Below are 21,266 nucleotides of genomic sequence, written 5' to 3'. Positions count from 1 at the left end.
CCTATCATGGGCTCAAACCATTTTAAATTGGCAGCACGCAAATTTGAATTCAAATGTTTGGCCGCCAATAAAAAGAACACAGATCTTTACATTGTTGTTACATTTTTTATTAAATGCCATGAAAGGTGAGTGCAAAAAGGGTTTCCGCTAGTCTCTCGTAGCTTGCTTGACTTTTACCGGGGCTCTTGCAGTAAATGAAGAGCCAATCGATTTATTTTTCAGTAATGGGCGACGGTAAATAGGAGAGGAAATGTGTTTTCTAGTCCGGGTCTCATAAGATTTCCGCTCGGAAGAAACTACCAGCCGCACTGAAGGATCCATTACGTAGGAAAGACCAGGGAAACCTTGATGCTCATGATTTTTGATACATTCAAAACGAAAAAAAAACTTCTGACAGACAATCCACAGCTGCCGCAAAGCAACCGAAACCCCAGTTAAAAGCCATCTATCTTTGGGATATCCCCGATATATTTATATTCGACATTTATGATAACTGTATAGCAATAAATATTTTCAAATACGGTTTTTTTTTGGGTTTTGTTTTTCAAACTGTAGCATATACATCAAGTTCAAATATATATATTCGTTTATGTAAATACATTAATAATATTTTGATTTTGCAACCAAACGTCTTGCTGTTGTTCAGATTGGTATAGTATATATGCTCGCCCTAAAAGATTTACACATTTATTAAACTCCTTGTATATTAGTAATCACATCTATAGATTTGTTAGAGCTTTAAATATTTGTCTTAGTTATGTCCGTTTATTGTAAGCACGTTGAAACACATTTATGTATATGTTCATCTGTAGACAAGTAATGCGGGAGAGAGAAGAGTCTCTGGATAGTTAGTTACTCGTCGCTCTGCGAGTGATGTCCGCCTAGAAGTTTTATTCCTCGGTGTAGGCTAAAATCGATATATATTTTGTGTGTTGCAGATGTGTGGTCTGTGCGCACACCAAGTCGAACCGAATTGAAGCATTCTAGCGGTGACTCTGGAGGACTAGCTGCCAATGTGAGCTCTGCTTTCTTTCTGCTTAGAATGTCAAGCGAATTAAATTACTTAAGAAGCTGGTTGTGGATTAATTACTTGTATATCCTGGTTACGTTACGCATATGTATGTTATTTCGGTTATGATCACGCTTGTATACTAAAACACCCATAAAACGTGCAAATATGTTTCGAAAAATTCCATTTCACACCGAACACTTAAAACGAAATAAATCGGGCCTCTTTCGGGCGTCTACTGCGATGAACTGAATCAAAATTGTATATATATATATGCATCTCTTTAGGTATCTGGTAAACTCTAGTTGGCTGCTGCCGCCTCGAAGGGCGGACAGGAAAATCCATCAAAATATTTATGTCTTTATATGCGACGACTATTTAGTTTTGAATCAATTGTTTGATTTTTGCTAGTTCAGCATGGTTTGTATTTTGTATTTATAGTTTTTTTTGGGCTCATATTTTTATCTTCTCTCTCTGGGTTGCATTACGGTTTTTTCCTTTTTCATTTTTTATTTTTCATTTTCGATTTTTGTTTTTCTTTTTAAACGCACACAAAGGACGTTAGGAAAACGCTGGGCGGCAGTCTGGAACAGTCCGCTTAGAGCCCGATCTCCCGCATGGCCCTGTACAAGCAGGGGTTCTTCAAGCACTCCCGAGGACCCAGCTGCCGGCCGGGGGATCCCCGCAGAATCATCAGGATGGAGCGGGCCGCCGACTGGCACTCGTTGCTGTCGCCGCAAATGCCATCCGCCTCCGCCAAATACTGATAGTCGCAGGCCACCTGCGAGGCACCCTGCAAATGGAATTTTTGTATTAGATTTGTATAATTCACATAATAAATTACAGCGATTATAAATTAATAAATTTTGTATTTATTAAAAAGATATGGACATGTAGCATTTTTTAGGTACTACTCTCATCCTCCTAAAAGATGCGTCATACTTAAGGAATTTTTGTAAAAAAACGCGTTTTAGGGTCTGCGAAATAGCTTTAAAGTTTATCACGCATACGCACTGTTGCCTTCGCTCAAAAAGTTGTTTTAGTTTACTATTCGATCTCTTGTTTATACCAATTATTCCAACGAAATTCAACATTTGACCAGACTAGAAATTAAATTTTTTACCATACTCGAACTGTTATACATGTCGTATGAGTAATTTTTAAGGAAACTTTAGGCCCTTTTCGCAATGCCTAAATTTGAAATTTAATTATTGCAGCACGTTTAAGGGGGAGAGCCCTAATGTACAATGTAATGTAAATTATTCATATGCATACAAACATTTCCCAGTAAATAAGACTAACCACTTTTTTTTATACCCGTTACTCGTAGAGTAAAAGGGTATATTAGATACGTGCAAAAGTATGTAACAGGTAGAAGGAAGCGTTTCCGACCCTATAAACTATATATATTCTTGATCAGGATCACTAGCCGAGTCGATCTAGCCATGTCCGTCTGTCCGTCTGTCTGTCTGTATGAACGCTGAGATCTCGGAATCTATAAAAGCTAGAAGATTGACATTTTGCATGCAGATTCTAGGAGTTCCTACGCAGCGCAAGTTTGTTTCAAAAGGGTGCCACGCCCCCTCTAACGCCCACAATCGATTATATATGATTTTAAAAATTTCAATATTTCGGAAAAGTAATAATGAAGTTTTATTGTGTTTATGAATACCAATCGAAATGTAGAAGAAATTTTTTAAATCGGATCATTCGTTGAAAAGTTACGGCGGATCAAAGTTTTTATCTTCATCTCTTTCGCTCTCCCTTTAGCTGAGTAACGGGTATCTGATAGTCGGGGCACCCGACTATAGCGATCTCTCTTGTTTTTTATTTAATCCCATGAACAATTAACCATCAACAAATATATTGGTGTAGTTATTTTAAATTAGTTCGATCTTAAATTTTTGATTGTACTTAATAGAGCAGAGTCAAGTGCTTGAACCAAAAATGAAAAATCAGTGATGATTAGTTTTCGCATAGTTCAGGATGTTTTGCAAGCTCAATAATTTACTCAAGCTGGTGGTTTTTCTGTGTTTGGTTTCAGAGGTATACCTCTCTACAAAACATATTATTAAGTAATGATCATATAAACTCTGAAACAGAATGCATCCAAATTCGAGTGGACCAACTTTAAATGCACTTCCGTGGATCCAAGTTTTAGCACAATTGAATATTGCTACATAAAGCCGATAAATCGAACATACAAATATGTGTCTTTCAAAGCTAAACTATTAAAAACTCCAGTGACTAAAGTAAAGGTTGGTTAATAAAAAATAAATGGTTAGAAAAATAACTAAAAACACTATTTCATTTATAGATAAACTTTGCGTTGTATAAACGGCTGAATGGATACGTGCCGTTTCTTTACAACATGACAGTGGATTCATGTCGTTTCCTAAACAATACGAAATCTCAACCGATTGCTAAGTACTTTTATGGACTTATTATGTCCAACTCCAATATGAATCATACATGTCCCTACGATGTAAGTTTCTTAAATAGAAAACAATGTATTTTATAGTTCATTCCTTTTTAGCATGATCTCATTATCGACAAGTTATCCACTGGCTTCATAAGTAACCAAGTGACGGACGTTTTACCTTTTCCCGAAGGTCGATACTTTCTTCAAACCCACTGGTATGCTTACGACATTCTTCGGGCAAAGATTGGTTTTTATGGAACAGTTTCTTAAATGCAAAAGCATTTTATAAATATTGATTTAAAATGAAATCGGAACACAACCTAAACCAACAAAAATACATTGAGTAATTATGAATAAATAATATATATTTATATATGTAGGTAAATGTATTTAAACACTTAATTGGACTGAGCATATTTACATGTTCAGAAGTCACGAGTAATTAAACGTCCAAAAACTGATCTAAGCTTTCCGTTTCTGATTAAATCCAATTTCCATGACATAATAGATTTCGGTAATTGTATACCAAAGATAATACTTTATAATATACTATTTTTATTATTATATTATATTTTTTATTAAATATTATTCTTATGCAATCTGGTTTTCTTGTCGTTTAAAGTAAAATTCAAATCTAAGCACGACCGACAAGACAGAAAATTGATGAAAATTAAATTAACCAGATAGAGAATGCTATAGTCGACTATCAGATACCCGTTAATGCTTAATGCTCTTTTTAATAAATGGTCCGATTATAAGAATTTCTTCTATATTAACAAGGACAACGTAATTGCATTTATCCCTTCTCAAAATCATTAAAGATGTGTAGTCGTTTAAGGCGATTGTGGTCGTTAGAGGGCGACGGGCACCTTGATGAAACAAATATGCGCTGGCAGGAACCCCAATAATTTGCATGCTTAATGCCAATCTTCTAGCTTTTATAGTTTCCGAGATCTCAGCGTTTATACGGACGGACATGGCTAGATTGACTCTGCTAGTGATCCTGATCAAGAATAGAAGTACTGTACAGGGTCGGATATGCCTCCTTCTACCTGTTACATACTTTCATTTTTATACCCGTTACTCGTAGAGTAAAAGGGTATATTGTATTCGTGCAAAAGTATGTAACAGGTAGAAGGAAGCGTTTCCGACCCCATAAAGTATATATATTCTTGATCAGGATCACTAGCCGAGTCGATCTAGCCATGTCCGTCTGTCCGTCTGTCCGTCTGTCTGTCTGTCTGTCTGTCTGTCCGTCTGTCCGTATGAACGCTGAGATCTCGGAAACTATAGAAGCTAGAAGATTGGCATTTTGCATGCAGATTCTAGGAATTCCTACGCAGCGCAAGTTTGTTTCAAAATGGTGCCACGCCCCCTCTAACGCCCACCATCGCTTATATACGATTTTAAAAATTTTAATATTTTGGAAAAGTAAAAATGCAGTTTTATTGTGTTTATCAATACCTATCGAAATGTAGAAGAAATTTTTCAAATCGGACCATTCGTTAAAAAGTTATGCGTGATCAACGTTTTCTATCTCTATCTCCATCTCCCTCGCACTCCCTTTACCTGAGTAACGGGTATCTGATAGTCGGGGCATCCGACTATAACGTTCCCTCTTGTTTGTTGATGGTGAGTAGCGAATTGATGACTATGAGTATTTGATTTCCCACGTTGAACAATTTATTAATTTGAATGAAAGAATACTTTTGAAGATTACTTAAAAAAGTGCAATCAAGCCTAAAATAAAACAACATTTTAAATTTTCATAGACCATTTTTGATAATTTAAAATGGACCTAGTTCAACCTATTACAATTTTAAGATCAGTTTTGGTGGGTCGTTAATAAATCGAAATGCTTTGAAAAGTAAACATTTGAGTTAAATTGAAGGTTTTTTTGTGGTTCCTAGCAAATGTTCAACATAAGCTCTATAGTAGTACCTAATTCATACCTATAATCTCTGGTAAGTTTCGAATACGTAAGAACAAAAAGAACGATTTATTGTATAGATCACTTACACATAGATAGCATATTTGGTGAACGCCGCAAAGGGGCAGGAGCTCCTGATTGATGTCCCCGGAGATGAGATCAACGCCCCGGCAGCGCTCCGCCATGGACTCGATGATGGGGCACTGGTTGGAGCCCACGATGTAGTTCTTGTTGCCCAGATAGGCGTCGTTTAGGGTCTCGTAGGGAGCACTGCCCAGGCTGAGGGCCTCGTCCATGGCATTTGGCTGCTCCGGATAGCGCAGGTAGCCACTGCGCTTCTTCTTCTCCATGTCCTTGGGGGGCTTCGAATCCCTGGAAGATTTGTGATTGCTGTTCGAGTATTTTGGAAATATATTCCAGTACTTACTCCGCCAGCTGCTCTGCCTGCTCCTTCTTCACGGACTTCTTGGCCAGCCAGTAGTTGGAATCCAAGGCGTTCTCCTCCGATTCCGGTTCGATGGTATTGCGCATAAGGTGATTCTCGTTGTCCACCGACCTCCTCAGCTTATCCAAGGCCCTGCGCATTTTCTCCAAGCTGTAAGCAGTTGCCAGGCGGGAGAGGACATGGTCCTTGATCCTGCGAATATCGTCCTTGCTGTTGAGACCCTCATGGGCGCCCGTGTACTTGATGGTCTCGTCGATGATGAAGTCCTCGATGGACTGCAGCTTCTTGTCCATGCTATCCAGTTTCTCGGAATCGAAGTCCCGCTTCTTCTTCTCCGCCTCGGAGCTTTCATTGTCGTCCTCGTCATCGTTATTGCTGCTACTGTCCGCTTCGCTGCGTTTCTTGAGTTCCCTGTTGAGAAAATCGTAATTAAAATTGATTTAGAAAACCCTAATCTGTGTAAGCGGAACCCACTCATTCTTCTGTGCGGACTTCTTCTTGCGATCCAGTCCAAAGTACTGCGACCAATCGATGGACTTCTTGGCCCGGAGCATCAGGTGACCCACTGTGGGGGCATGCAGGTGCTTGGAGCCACCAGAGCCGCCGGATAAAGTGGCCGCAGCCCGCTTCTTCTTGCGCCGCCGCTCCTCCGCTTCCTCCGCCTCCTGGTCACCCTCGCCATCCTCCTCGTCGAACTCGTCGTGGTCGTCCTCATCGGAGCTCTCCTCCCCCTCCTCATCGTGCTCATCGGCCTCCGGGTCCTCGACGTTCTCGCCGTGCGCGTGGTCACTGCGCTTCCGGTGGCGGTAATCGGGTGACATTCCGGGGAGACCATGGCCACCGTGATGTCCGGCATGACCGCCGTGCTGGACCATTTCACCGGCGCCCGGAGGAGCCGACGTGGACGTTTCCTTGGGCGTCACGTTCACCCGCTGGAAGTTGATCTCCAGGCGCATGTCTCCCAGGGCGGTGGCGGTGGCCGTGGCTGGCGGGGATTCGGGCTGGTTGGTGGTAACCTTGGGCTGCTCATCCGCCGATCGCTTGCGCTTCTCCTCGGGATGCGATTGGGGTTCCCCCGGCTGGCCGAACAGCTCGCTCAACTCTTGGGCCACTCGCTCATCGGTCCTGCCCAGCGGGGCTTCCGGGTTGCCGGCGTTGCTGGTGCTCCGCTTGGCCACCGGGAAGCGCTTCCTCTTGTCGCCGTTATAGGGCAGCCATGGGAGCACCGGATAGGAGCGCTTCTTCTGCATCAGCAGGTAATAGGGCGGCACTCGCATCCGCTTCTTCTGCTCGAACAGTTCGCCCTCCTGGGGCTCCGGCTCCTGTTGCTGCTGGCTCTTGGCCTGGTCCAGGTGGTGCCACCACTGACGCACTGCATCCCGATCCCTGGCCTCCTCGATCTCGCGCAGGAACTGATCCGTCAGCTCATTGTGCGCGGGCTCTGCGTTCAATGGCTGGTTCTCACGCTCTCGGAAAGCCGAGGGTACGGAATCTGGAAGAGATTAGTGGGGAAATTTGTATCACAGATGAGGCCATTTAAATATACTCTTGCAGCAGTAAAGGTGACGTTTCCGACCACATAAAGTATATCTATTCTTGATCAGTACTAATAGCCGTATCCTTTCCCTGCAGGAAAAATGCGAACTAGTCTGAAAAACAACTAGTTAAATAACTAATATAAAGCAACCGGAATTTGTCTGAATGCATTTGGACTACACAGGGTCTAGAAAATTTGTGCTAGTCGAAAAAATGATTAATACAAAACTAGTAAAAAATAAACTTGTCTCGGACTGGTACCTTTCTGACAAAAAAAACCTTAAAAATATTTAACTGGTAGAGCAAATACATGTTAGGGTCTAGTTAAAAGGCAACTGGAATTTAACTAGTTGCAAATGAAACACATACAGTTGCGAAAAAAATAATAGCACCACTTCGTCACAGGTTCTTAATATTAAAGAAATATGTGGAAAACGGGGATTTTTATACAAGAAGTGTTTTTTATTATCTTGATTAGTATTCCACTTATTTGAAAAAATTGATACGGATTTTAAGAAAAAAAGTCAAAAAAAGGCCGAAAAAAATAATAGCACCACTTCCGTTTTCTTTAAATAAAACGTTACGATGCGCTAATATTCTTGTGTATAAAGGATATATTCTATGAGATTTGACTAAAACTAACTTTTCCTGATATCCAGACATCAAATTGATTACCATTTGGCAATACAAGGACATGTGGAAAAATTTTTCAAGTCGGAAAAGAAAAATATTAAAAAAAACATATTGGATGGAAAACGGTCATGAAAACCGGCTCAATTTGTTAGGTCTTGGATCATCTTTATTAAAAATGGCATAAACTTTTAAAGGATAACACAGAAAAAGCGAGTCCTGGCCCATTTTTCCTTCTAAAATGTTATATCACAAAGCACAAAGAATCTTATCAGGGCCAAAACTAAACTAAAACACGTGCTTAAAATAATAGCGAATATTTTAATAGTTGGATAATGCTTTAATAAACAAATTTATAAAACATGCACTTAAAAGCTCTCAGAGGCAAACGGATACATTGTTTAATTTGATGTTAAAGTTTTTTTAAAAGATATACTCTTTATCTTTCAAAACCCATACTTTGAATAATTATAGGATTTTTATTAAGGGAGAAACAAGTTTTAGAAAACATAGTCAAAAAACATAAAAGCATACAGCTTCGGTCAAAATAGTAGTAGTGTGGCCGTCCTGTGTTTTTAAAAGTTTGTTGTTGTGACTTTTTTTTATCCAATGAGTCTAATAGTACAATTATAATCAATACAATATTACCAGAAGAAGATGAATTACAACAACAAACTTTTAAAAACACAGGGCGGCAACACTACTTCTATTTTGACCGCAGCTGTATGTTTTTAAGTTTTTTGACTATGTTTTCTGGAATTTATTTCAGTCTTAAAAAAAATCCTAAAATTATTCTAAGTATGGGGCTTGAAAGATAAAGAGTGTATCTTTTAAAAAACGTTAACATCGAATCAATCCATGAATCCGTTTGCCTCTGAGAGCTCCGGAAAGTTGGACAATTTCTGCATTTTTCGAACTATGAGGTCCTTTTGCTAAGAATCCTTGCGTCGGGGAACTTTTTGGAAAACGCAGTTTAACTTGGGAATTCGTAACGAATAAAAAAATATAGCATCCATCGAGGTAAATTTAAAAAGCACTAAAAATGCTGCACAGTGTTATCATTTACTGTATTTGATTACATAATAATTATCAGAAATTCTCTAAGGACCGTGCCTATTGATTGGATACTAAATTAGGAGAGCGTCAAGTTAGGCATCGTCAAATACTAGTGAAATTCAATCACTTGATGGTTTAGAGATTATTTTTAATTTTTTCGTGAAAATATTTTTTTGAGCGTAGTTGAACAGCTGTAACTATAAATTGGTTAACAGTCACTAGTGCAAAACTAGTAGCAAATGGACTAGTTGTTTCCGACGACAAGCATATGAAAAATGGACCACTTCGTTACAAGGAAATGGACATAACTTGAACTAGTTAACCTTCTTGACCAAACTAGTATTTTAATAGTCCAAAACTGATTCCGTTTCCTGCAGGGTTTCTATGCGAACTAGTCTCTCAGTTTTAAAGCTAATGCGATAGAACTTTCCCAAAAGTCGTTTTTCTATTGCAGGTAGTAGTACATTTGTCGGTACGAGCCGGATCGGACCACAATATCTTATGGCTCCCAAAGGAATAATCGAAAAAATAATAGAAAAAACATTAACCTTCAAAAAGGCAATAATATATCTGGAATTCCTGCAACTGAAAGATTTTAACTGCAAGGGTTTAAAGCTTTGGCTTGCCGAATTTAACTTCCTTCCTTGATTTTGTAATATTTTAGCTATTAGGTTAAAAGTGTTAAGGTCAAGAAGAAATATTGATTTATTAACAAATTTATATTACATTATAGGTAGGTAAAGAATGTATATATTTAGAAGTCAAAGTGCAATAAATACATAACAATAAAGTTTGCCAATAATTTGATTATTCAGTTTAATTTTGACATGGAAAAATATCGCAACGAAAATTAATTAAATGCATTTAAAATTGACAAATATCTCGATTTAAAACCATTTGTTTCCCCAATCAATGAGCAATGACTTAACTTTGACCTTGGCAAAACCAGAACATAGGATAAGGACTGTCGATAAATCTTGGCCGTGTGTGTGTGGAGGACATGCATCAAGTTGTTGGGCCGGCCATTAAATCAAATGACAGGGAGACAGGCAGGATCTGTCGGTTCTGAGCGGCTTCCAGCTGATTGCATTCATCATCGGGACTCTAAAGCGAACAGTGAACCCACAGCCTTCATCCCACTCACCACTCACAAGTTAATCGGAGCTAAGTGGTTTTAGCCAGCCCATTGTTGGCCTTATCCACTCCATGCTCTCCCCATTACCATTGGCATTTCAAGTGGACACATGCTCCTGAGCACACATTGCTCTCCACAGTTTGGGTCAGGATAATAGCACTTAGGGAATAGGCGCCATAAATTATTTTCGGTGATTCGCATTCAAAAGTAGCCACTTTATGAAGGTGCTAAAACTTTTCTATTAGTGCGGTTCTCAATCAAGCTTATGGTGAGAGGGTGTTCTTAAGATTCTAGGTTATCGTCTTTGGAATAAATCATTAACCCAAAAATAAAATTTAAAACATTTCAAAGCATAATGAAATAAAATGAATGCCAAATTAAATTTTCTATTCGATTTTAAATTCTAAATTATTTAGATACTTTGTTATTATTTTTCTTATAAAAATTTTATTTTCCAAGTTAAAAAGCAGGAAAAACCCTTAAAATCTTATTATCTAAAACACCAAAAGATTATTCGTTTTGTACTAAAGTTAATAACTATAATTGAAAAAAACTTTTATTAAAATCTAAACAACAAAGTTGTTTTTCATAAAAGCTAAATTTAAATGTGATTATTACTTTGACCAATCGAAAATAACTGTCTTAGTGCAATTGAACCGATTGAATCCTAAATACTAAAATAAATTATTTTAATTGTAAACCTTAAAAACCCCAATATGGTGCAATGCTATTTAAAGGACCTTCATAGTGGGTATCCATTTCTGGGTGCGTGCTTTTTTGTGCCGTGGCTCTTACTTACCGAACTGCTCGTCACGTTCCCGAAAAGAGGAGAAGCGCTTTCTCTTCTCATCGGCCAGCTGGAGATTATTCGGCCCCAAATCTCCTCCGTCCTCGAATCCTAGTCCCAATCCCAGACCCAGGCCCAATCCCAGGTTGTGATCCGGACCGTAGATGTCCTCGTCGCGTTCTAAGTACTTGCCGAGTGCCTTATTTACTCGATGGCGATTCCGATTCCTATTCTTGCCAAATAAATCGCCTTCTGTGCGGGATGGGGGAAGAGGTGGTGGTGTGGCCAAAAGAGAAAGGGAACGGAAACGAGGAAAAGTAACAATTGTACATGTGACTGTGAGGGGAAATGCGGAAAATCTGTGCTTAGGGTTTCGGCTATCCAAGGCACGTGCACTCCTCATGCGGCTTTCCTACTTTTTTCTTCGCCTTGATGGATATCATTTTCCGATTTCGGCCACGACTTGCGCTTATACAATCTATACATGCAGTTGACAGTCCATCCTAAAATCCATCCACATAAATCTAATAATAATCATATATCACCATATCTATAAATTGGCATATGGATAGAGACTGCATCACTGAACACGAATTCGTCAGTAGATTACGCATAACAGGCTTATGTTGCGTCAAATATTTATTTGTCTTCTGCATATTCCAAGTGGGAGATTTTCTAGTCATATTGATTTTAATATCATGAAATTTTATTTACGTATTATTTACTTTATGTTTATTTTTAAAGAGTTTTTAATTTTGGAAAAACAAAAGATAATATATTATTTCTATTATCTAGCTTAAATTAAATATGTATATTACCGCTAATTAGTATCAGCAACTAAAACCTTTCTATGGATAAAAAGCTTTGAGCAATCAATTTCCAACTACAAAGTAATTCTTTTAACAAAAACAGGATAATTAATCAGCAAACACAGGGAATGCTTTAAATATTGATAAACTACCAAGTAAATAAGGGCGACTAAAACGTGTTGCTCCGCGCTCACTTGAAGGTTAATCAAAGTTCAAATTTCTTGGGGGAATTGCTTGATTAACTTACGCCAGCTAACGTGCGCGCAAAGGTGAAGGTCTCAGCTTTTCCCCAAGGGAAACCAATTTCCCGGCAAGATTTTCCCACGCCCCCTCACTCACCTTCGTCCCAGTCATCCAAAGTGGGTGGCGGCGGGGCATTCAGAGGATATTTCGCCGCCTCCCGTCGATGCAGTTCATCCACGGCAGCCTGCAGCGAAAATGCGGCGGTGCGCTGTGGTATGGCTTGGATGCACTGCACCACCGCCAGCAGCAGCACCACTATGGCACCACTGGGGCCTACAAATCGGTTGGCCATTGACTCGCTGGCTGCTGCCTCCCTCTCACTCTGTCACTAGAATTCTAGTCCTAAATCTGAAAGATTGGACGAAAAATATATTGAAATTATCAGGCAATTATATGATTTATACAGAACCATTTTATCGGGGGTGTCACAGAAATCGCTTGCAACCCAAGTCGGTTGGTTTAATTTATTAATGTAAATTCAAAAGAAACAACTTATTTTGGATGGAAAATATTTCTGTAACACCCCTGTATATGTCTTATTATTATACCCTTGCAGAGGGTATTATGATTTCAGTCAGAAGTTTGCAACGCAGTGAAGGAGACGTTTCCGACCCCATAAAGTATATATTCTTGATCAGCATCACAAGACGAGTCGATCTAGCCATGTCCGTCTGTCCGTATGTCCGTCAGTCCGTCCGTCTGTCTGTTTCTACGCAAACTAGTCTCTCAGTTTTTGAGCTATCGGGACGAAACTTTCGCAAAAGTCTTCTTTCTATTGTAGTATATATGTCGGAATCGACCGGATCGGACAACTATATCTTATAGCTCCCATAGGAAGGATCGGAAAAAAAAACTTTAAAAAATTCTAGCTTCGGTTTTTTTTTTAAATATTACCTTCTACTTTTGGGGATGTTATTATTTTAAATATTTCTGAATTTCGAATTAATTATTTAAAAAATCGGACTACTATATCATATAGCTGCCATAGGAACGATCGGAAAATTAATGGAAAAGTAATAGGAAATAAATTCTAGCTTCTTTGGTTTTTATTGTATTATCTTCTACTCTAGGATATGACTCTTTTTAAATATTTCCGAATTTCAATTTTAATTTGATCAAAATCGGACGACTATATCATATAGCTGCCATAAGAACGATCGGAAAATTAATGAGAAATATTAGAAAATTGAACATTTTTGCGATTTGTTAATTAATAGGAATTATCTGGAAGGGTATATAAGCTTCGGCTTGCCGAAGCTAGCTTCCTTTCTTGTTAATGAATGGTTTCAATTTTTAGATGTCTGTACGGCAATTGAAATTTATAAATTGTTTGATTATAATAAAAACAAAATATCATTACACTTTAACAAAACCTTTAAAAATGTGTGCGCTGAACAGATTTTGTGAGGGTATTGATAAAACAAATCTATTTCAGTTAAAATTGCAATGCACAATGCCAAAAGAAACTGAATCAGAAGGTAAGGAATCTGAATCTAAAATACCAACTCTTTAGCTCTTATAGTAACTGTGATCCCAACGTTCACACGGACAGACATGGCAATATCGTACCCCCACTCATCCTGATCTCGAATGTGAATACTTTTTGTCGCTTCTTTTTAAAACATTTTATTGTTATAATAATCCAAATCTAGTAGCCTTTTCTTTAATCATTTGGATATCAAAGTGCTAATGCATAAATTATTGACATTTCCTCTAAAAGAAATATTACCATGGTAAAAGCCTGCAGGCTTTTGCAACATTTTCTACTTTTTGCTTTATGCAATAAGTATTGTTGCTTTTGTTAAACTCCATTGAATTGAAAAGCGTTTTTCATCGAGTAAAAGAGATGAAAGACTGGTTAGAGGAAAGCCAGTTAAACGGTTGAAAAAAGGCATTAAAATGGATTTTAATGCCCGACACGTTTCCGCCAGGTGCGTAAAAAACTTTTAATTACATTTGCACTTTAAAGAAAGGTCCTTTTTGTGCATGAATGTATGTGTGTGTGGGTGGGGTTTGCGTTGGTATTTGTGGGTGTGTATCAGGTGTCATCTTTTCGCGGCCACTTGATGGCGTGTGAAATTCCATATTTCCCCGCTTAATTATGCAAACGAGCAGCAGGTACCCGAAGTGCCGGACTATATCCTGCTGAAGGTATTTGAATAATCTGCCCATCTCAGTCGACTAACTAATGAAGCGAATCCCTCAGCCTCATGCATACACAGAGCACAAAGGAAGGGGCATGTAAATCAATAAAATTCCAATGTGCCTGCAAATATCCCGCATGCTTGGCAAATTACAGGGGGAAAACTTCATCGGACGACTTGAATTTGCCCCACTGACTTTTAGCATTCTTGGCCGCTGACAAAGCCGGGCTGACAATTATGGGAAAGTTGAATTGCTGCTCGGATGCCAACTGCCATTGAAATGCTCATCCCGTCTTTGCTTCTCCGTTTCTTCAGTTTTTCTCGGTTTAATGGCGGCGCACATAAGTATGCTACGCATTTCTAAGAAGAGAATATATGTATGGCCTGGCGTGGAAGGAAAAGGAAAATATATGGTAATCACATCGTGCCTCCCACCACCACTTGGCTCCATAGTTCTTCCCACTTATCTCGTACCTGTGGCCACGCTTGCTTTTCATTTCCACACCCCCCATTAAATGTCAAGGCAGCCGCAGACGCAGCCGTCGCTTTTCATTCGCTTTTCTTTCGGTTTTTCCTGCGCTTTTCTATGGCCACTCCCGCTCTGGTGAAGAACCCTATTTGCGTCTCGCCTGCAGCTGTTTGGCTCGTTGCTGCCCCTTTCATTGTATTATTGCTGCTTGGCTGGCTTTTGTCTAAGGAAACGAGTCCCCTAGTTGTTGATGTTTTTGTGTCTGTGCCTTCGCTTTAATCCAGATTAAACGCAGCTGCATAAAGCAGATTTCATTTCCCTCCAATCGCAATGGTGCTGGCAGGACACTTGCCTGTTGCTCGGGGTGATGCGGTCCCCATAAACGTATACAGCATTTAAATTGTACAGAGAAATTAGTAGTAGCAACTCTGTATCATTATCGCTCAATCTGTTGCTGCTCTATTGGTTTTTATTTTATTTAGAAACTCTAACTTCCCCAAATTGTATTACTATTGCCTTACTGAAACATTTATCTTTTAATACAAATTGTGAATTCCTAATTTGTTTCTAAATGGGTTGAGTTTTTTATTGAAACTATAGCATTAAAAACAGTGTTTAAAGCTATATAAAAACTGTACGTAGTAATCCAATTTTAATAACAAAGTTAGTTATGCTGTCAAGAATAACTATTAATTTAATAACAAATAAGTTTTGCGGTAAAATTAATTAGTAAGAAAAATCATTTTTTATTTCAACTAAAACAAGTTTGAGTGGCGAGCAGGGCGTATGATTAATATAAACTTATTGTTTTTAAGCCCATAAATTCATATAACAGTATATTCTTACTCCACAACATACCCATGTTGCTTGATTCAAAGAAATAAAGACACTAAGAAGTACGGGTTAGGGGACCGCCACATCTAGAGTGGCACGGGGCGTATGATTAATATTGATTGATGCCCTTGTCGTCTTGCGTTTCCTACATCAAACGGAGTCAGTGCTAATAATGTATTGAGTTTCAGCTGAACAGGCTCTTCTTCCCCGGCAATCAGATTTCCAGACCGAACAAATGCGACCCAGCAGGGCATTTAAATTAGCGCCCTAATTGAATTTGTCGCAGCAACCATGGATACTACTATTCTATACATACACACATAAAACGTACATATAAACCAGATCCTCTTTTTGTGAAAATTGGGACAAATTGAATCGGGCTGTTGTCCGGCGACTAAGTAAATGCATTCTGTCGGCAGAGGAAGAGGCTAATTAGGGGCCAGGAAAAGCTTTCTGCCTTTAAATATTTAAAGCCAACGAAGGAGATGTCCTGTCCTCGGGCCAGTTACCAACTTGTTAGCCAAGTTTCTGCGAGCGTGTGTATGTATCATTTATTCAGGGAACTGCCCGAGGTATTTTGTCAACAGGCCAACAAACAATTCATCAGTTCCATTGTCCAATTAGTGAAAACAGAGAGTTGCAAATGAAATATACGCAATTATTTAGCCTCTGCTTGTTTCTCCCACGCATAAAAATATATCTATATGTATGCTCACGCCCACCAGCGAAATCAATGGAAACGGAAAATCCTTTGCAACATTTGCGTAATTTTCACCCCTCCGACGGCGCACAAACACTGCCCGAAAATGTTGCACTCAACTCTTAACTCACTTGGATCGCTTTGGATATTCTTTTTGTTTTCGCGACGCTCGAGTGCAGTTTTCCGTGCGAATTTTTCACTTTTTGCCAGACACTTTTCACAACATGGCGTCACGCCTACGCCAGCACCACAAATGAAACGCTCGTCGCTGCCAGCCAGTAGCCACTGTACCCACCTCTGTGCTCAGCCAAGGCGGAACCAAGAGTGTCGGCCAGTCTCTGGAGCTTCCATGTTTTATACAGGACCCGCGAGGACCGACGGGACCCGAAGCTCGGCGAGAGCTCCGTCCTCGTGTGTGGGTGGTGGAAAAGGGGAAGAAGAAAGGAGGGAGAACAGAGAGAAAGCTTTCAGCTGCAGCCAAGCTTTGTTGAAAGACACTGAAAAACCATTTTGCAATACCATTTTGATTTTGAATTTTAGTTTATCAAACGATTACAATCAACATTTTAACAAACTCTAAAAGATACTTTATAAGTACTAAAATATTTTGAAGATAACAAGAGAGAACGCTATAGTCGTGTGCTCCGACTATAAAACTGCACTTTTACTTTTCCGAAATCTTTAAAGGTGTGGGCGCCAGACACCTTTTAAAATAGTTTAATGCGATTGTGGGCGTTAGAGGGGGCGTGGCCCTCGGCTGAAACAAACTTGAACTGCGTAGGAAGCTTTTGTAGTTTCCGAGATCTCGGCGTTCATACGGACAGACAGACAGACAGACGAACAGACAGACATGGTTAGATCGACTCGGCTTGTTACCCTGATCAAGAATATATATACTTTTTTAGGTCGGAAACGCTTCCTCCTACCTGTTACATACTTTTGCACGAATACAATATACCCTTTTACTCTACGAGTAACGGGTATAAAAAACAAGAGAAATTAATTTGTGGTCCAGAGTGAAAAAACGTGTATTTTTTTACCAATTGGGTTTTATCTAAGAAAAAAGAGGGATATTTTTGACATTAAACAAGAAAGGAAGCTACCTTCGGCCAGCCGAAGCTTATATACCCTTGTAGATAAAAGAATACTCACTCGGTGCAGTTCCAGGGATTCCAGATTCAGCGTTTCGATTTATTTCAATTTTGTTTTTAAGTAGTCAAGAATCAAAACGTCTACTTCCTACAAAGTTACAATGAATTTTCTTATATTTGTTTGGGAGCCTTAAGATATAGTGGTCCGATCCGGCTGGCTCCGACATATGTACTACCTGCAATAGAAAGAAGACCTTCGGGAAAGTTTCATCGCGATAGCTTTAAAACTGAGAGACTAGTTCGCATAGAAACGGACAGACGGACAGACGGACAGACGGACAGACGGACAGACGGACATGGCTGGATAGACTCGGCTATTGGTGCTGATCAAGAATATATATACTTTATGTGGTCGGAAACGTCTCCTTCACTGCGTTGCAAACATCTGACTGAAATTATAATACCCTCTACAAGGGTATAAAAATAAAAATATTAATTACACCAGTTTACAAAAAAATTGATTAAATACGCACTTGATGAAACCTTTATTTTCTGTTTTTCTGACTAAGAAATGGGCACTTACAATTTTTTATATGGTACCAATTTTTTTAAAGTGTAAAAAACGTTTTTGACGTTATTTTAATTTCTAACTCGAGCTGGGATTAACCTATTTTGGCCATCGAAGACTCATTTTACAGGTAATTTTACAGGAATGCCCTCTAACTTTCTTATACACAGCATTGAGATTCATTCATTAGTTTAGAAGCTACAATTTGTTAAAGTTGAAAAAGTCGGAAAAACCAAAAAATGCTGTCATAAATGGCTTCGTTAAAATTCACGCCTAAAAACCAAAATTAGTTTTATAGCGGGACACCAAACACGACCATAGCGTTCTCTCTTGTTTTTTTTATATTAATGAAGTGTTACAGAATAATTGTAAATACCTAAGATATTTCAGCGTCGACGGTTTTGACGGCGGTTTGCTTGGAAGAGATTTCTGTGACACCCCTGATAAGTTGGCTTTGACATGCTAATTCAACTTATTCTATATAGATTGTTCCTTTTATTTACTTTCTAAAATTAAAATTAAAGTAGATACAATTCGTACAATTCAATACAAATTTGTAAGTTGATACAATTTATACAATCTTTTAAAAATGGGCAAGGCAACGCAGTTTGTAGTGGGCTTTATTGGCGCTATGGGCGCCTTTTGCCTGGGGGCAGTGATCGGATGGTCGGGACCTGTGGAGATGGAAATCAAGTACTTCGGGGCCTACAGCTTTGAGCCGAACACAACTGAATGGGGCCTCGTGGGATCCCTGATGACGCTGGGAGCAGCCTTCTCCTGCATTCCGGTGGGCATGCTCATTGGGAAGATCGGGAGGAAGACGACGATGCTGAGTCTGTTGCCACCGTTCTTCATCGGTTGGCTGCTGATCATCCTGGCGGTGCACATATCAATGCTGCTGATCGGACGCTTCATAGCCGGATTCTGCGGAGGAGCGTTCTGCGTGGCAGGACCCATGTACTCCACCGAAATCGCAGAGCTCCAGTACCGCGGCATCTTGGGCTGCTTCTTCCAGCTGCTCATCGTCAATGGGATTCTGTACGCCTTTATCGTCGGGGCCTTCGCGAACAACCTTTACTTCAGCATCGCCTGCTCCATTTTGCCGATAATCTACTTTCTGATAATGATGTTTATGCCGGAATCGCCGGTCTATCTGGCCCAAAAGGGCAAGACCGAGAAGGCGGAGAAGTCACTGAAGTTCCTGCGCGGCAAGGATGCCGATGTGAGCGGTGAGCTGAGGGACATAACCGCGGAGGCCCAAAAGGAGAAGACCAGCGCTAGGAAATTGCTCTGCCGGAAGGTTACAATCAAGGGCCTCTTCCTGTCCATCATGCTCATGGTTTTCCAGCAGATGACCGGCATCAATGCGATCCTGTTCTACACCACATTCATCTTTCAGTCGGCGGGATCTACTCTGGAACCCCGATACTCGACGATTATAGTTGGCATTGTGCAGGTGGTGGCCACGATGATCTCAATCTTATTGATCGAGAAGCTGGGACGCAAGATACTGCTCCTGATCTCCTCTGCCATGATGGCCATAAGCACCCTGATCATGACCCTTTACTTCGCCCTGCTGATGATGTCTGGAGTCGGCTGGCTGGCCCTGATGGCCGTCTGCATTTTCATCATCGGCTTCTCGGTGGGATTCGGACCCATTCCCTGGGTCATGATGGCCGAGCTGTTCGCGGAGGACGTTAAGCCGCTGGCTGGTTCGATAGCCGGAACTATGAATTGGATGTGTGCCTTCCTCGTCACTTTGCTATTTCCCGTTTTAAATGTGCATATCGGAGCCACAGGCTGCTTTGGAATTTTCTTAGCTTTCGCAGTATGCGCCTTTTTCTTTGTACTCTTTCTGATCCCCGAGACGAAGGGCAAGACCCTCAACGAGATTCAAGCCAAGTTGGGCGAGAAGAAGGAGTAACCTCTTGAAAGCCCGAAATAAGTCACTTTTAACTTAAACGATCTCTAGATGTATATCTGTGAGCATGACTCTTTTAAAATTTCACTGTAATCTTTGGGAAATCTTGAGTAATATAATCTGGATGGAGATACACAAGAATATGTGTCCATATGAGTTTCCCCCTTAAGTTATTCAACTCATAATCAACTAAAACAGTCGGGGTACGCGACTATCAGATACCCATTACTCTGCTAAAGGGATTGCGAGGGAGATGGAGATATAAAACTTTGAACGAGCATAACTTTTTAACGAATGGTCCGATTTGAAAAATTTATTCTACATTTCGATATGTATAAATAAACACAACAAAATTGAATTTATACTTCTCCAAAATCTTTAAAAATGTGGGCGCCAGACACTTTTTAAAATAGTTTGTGGGCGTTTGTGGGTGTTAGATAGGGCGTGGCGCTCGGCTGAAATAAACTTGCGCTGCGTAGGAAGCCCAAGAATATGTGTGGGTAATCCCAACTTTCTAGCTTTTGTAGTTTCCGTCTGACTGTAACGGACATGGCTAGATCGACTCGGCTAGTAATCCTGATCAAGAATATAGATACTTAATGAGGGTAAAAACGCTTCTTTCTCCCTGTTACATACTTTTACACGAATACAATATACCCCATTTTTCTACGAGTAACGGGTATAAATATGTCTTGGTAATTCAATTTTACAATAAATCTTTCAAAAATGTACTTTTCCAATTCCCAAAACTCTATTTTATTGCCACTTGTTGACTGCCTGAATGACTGTACTTTTTACGGACGCCACCCACATACAACTGTTGACTTACCATTCCGGCCCACTCAATCCTTGCAGATCGGCCAGTCAAAGCCCTTGCAACACGGAATAAAATCTCAACCGCACTGCACCGAAACCAGAATCGAACTGCAAATTATCTGGCTCTGCATCCGAAATAAATGCACTTCGATACGGATATTATCAAGGGGCAATAAGGGAATAGTCAGGTAAATAAACGAAAGCTCCCCGGCCGACTGTCTGCCATTTCCCCAGCGATTTTGGGTCTGAGTGCGCATGGCCAGGAACATGTGACGGAGCTGCAGCTGGGGATTATGTACACACGTTCTGTTCTGGCCAGGCCGAAAGCACATACTTATTCCGGGAACGAACTGTTGCTCCCCATCAGCAGGAGCCTTTTCCAGCCACCTGTTACTCCACCCGCCCGTCAATCGGGCTGCATTCGCCATACAATTATTTCCGGCGATGTCCTCTTAGACGGGAACTCGACTTTTGACTTTGGGGCGGACGTAACTGGACCATAATCCCACTTAAATTGCAATTGTTAACAAAATAATGACGCCTTGAGGACGCCAAAAATATTTTTGTATCGGCTAAACAAGAGAGACCAAGTTCAATATGTCTACACTCAAAAAAAACTTGATATAAAGCGATGATCGATTTTACGTTATGTGGTATCAATATTCACTTGAAATGCTCAAAATGTGAGCAACAGGTCAGTTTCTTTTTTTGTGTTTTAAAT

General features: G+C 40.0%; 3 protein-coding genes across 7 annotated transcripts; 2 read left to right on the top strand and 1 right to left on the bottom strand.

Moving 5' to 3' along the window:
- Positions 1-450: 450 nt before the first annotated feature.
- Positions 451-20,690, bottom strand: LOC108059440 (uncharacterized). 5 transcript variants are annotated; one of them, XM_070212350.1, is made up of 7 exons: positions 20,559-20,690; positions 12,099-12,350; positions 10,963-11,202; positions 6,281-7,298; positions 5,789-6,217; positions 5,451-5,733; positions 451-1,802 (listed from the first exon to the last, which is right to left on the bottom strand). In XM_070212350.1, the coding sequence occupies exons 2-7, from the start codon at positions 12,292-12,294 to the stop codon at positions 1,608-1,610; spliced, it is 2,361 nt and encodes a 786-aa protein (XP_070068451.1). In that variant the 5' UTR covers positions 12,295-12,350; positions 20,559-20,690; the 3' UTR covers positions 451-1,607. The 5 variants fall into 5 exon arrangements, with proteins under 5 accessions (XP_070068451.1, XP_070068452.1, XP_017000226.2 ...); XM_070212351.1 differs by lacking the exon at positions 20,559-20,690 and adding an exon at positions 16,445-16,465; XM_017144737.3 differs by lacking the exon at positions 20,559-20,690 and adding an exon at positions 16,281-16,395.
- On the top strand, positions 3,100-3,994 carry LOC108059420 (uncharacterized; the record flags this gene model as incomplete). The annotated part of the gene is made up of 3 exons (XM_044392802.2): positions 3,100-3,261; positions 3,327-3,494; positions 3,546-3,994. Coding segments are annotated over 3 exons (486 nt in total), but the record flags the coding sequence as incomplete, so codon positions are not given.
- sut4 (sugar transporter 4) lies at positions 18,296-19,872 on the top strand. Its single transcript, XM_017142578.3, has one exon. The coding sequence runs from the start codon at positions 18,398-18,400 to the stop codon at positions 19,730-19,732; it is 1,335 nt and encodes a 444-aa protein (XP_016998067.2). The 5' UTR covers positions 18,296-18,397; the 3' UTR covers positions 19,733-19,872.
- Positions 20,691-21,266: the final 576 nt, after the last annotated feature.

This window comes from Drosophila takahashii, chromosome 2R, assembly GCF_030179915.1.
Source record: "Drosophila takahashii strain IR98-3 E-12201 chromosome 2R, DtakHiC1v2, whole genome shotgun sequence".
NCBI lineage: Eukaryota > Metazoa > Arthropoda > Insecta > Diptera > Drosophilidae > Drosophila > Drosophila takahashii.
The sequence above is the reverse complement of the archived record's forward strand: the minus strand, read 5'-3'. Positions and strand labels throughout refer to the sequence as shown.

Excerpts from the sequence above, each read along its gene's own strand:
- LOC108059440 (XM_070212350.1), bottom strand. The coding sequence starts at position 12,294 with ATGGCCAACCGATTTGTAGGCCCCAGTGGTGCCATAGTGGTGCTGCTG. Across the intron at positions 11,203-12,098 it reads TTTGGATGACTGGGACGAAG|AAGGCGATTTATTTGGCAAG; the intron begins GTGAGTGAGGGG and ends CATCCCGCACAG. Across the intron at positions 7,299-10,962 it reads GGAACGTGACGAGCAGTTCG|ATTCCGTACCCTCGGCTTTC; the intron begins GTAAGTAAGAGC and ends AATCTCTTCCAG.
- sut4 (XM_017142578.3), top strand. The coding sequence starts at position 18,398 with ATGGGCAAGGCAACGCAGTTTGTAGTGGGCTTTATTGGCGCTATGGGC.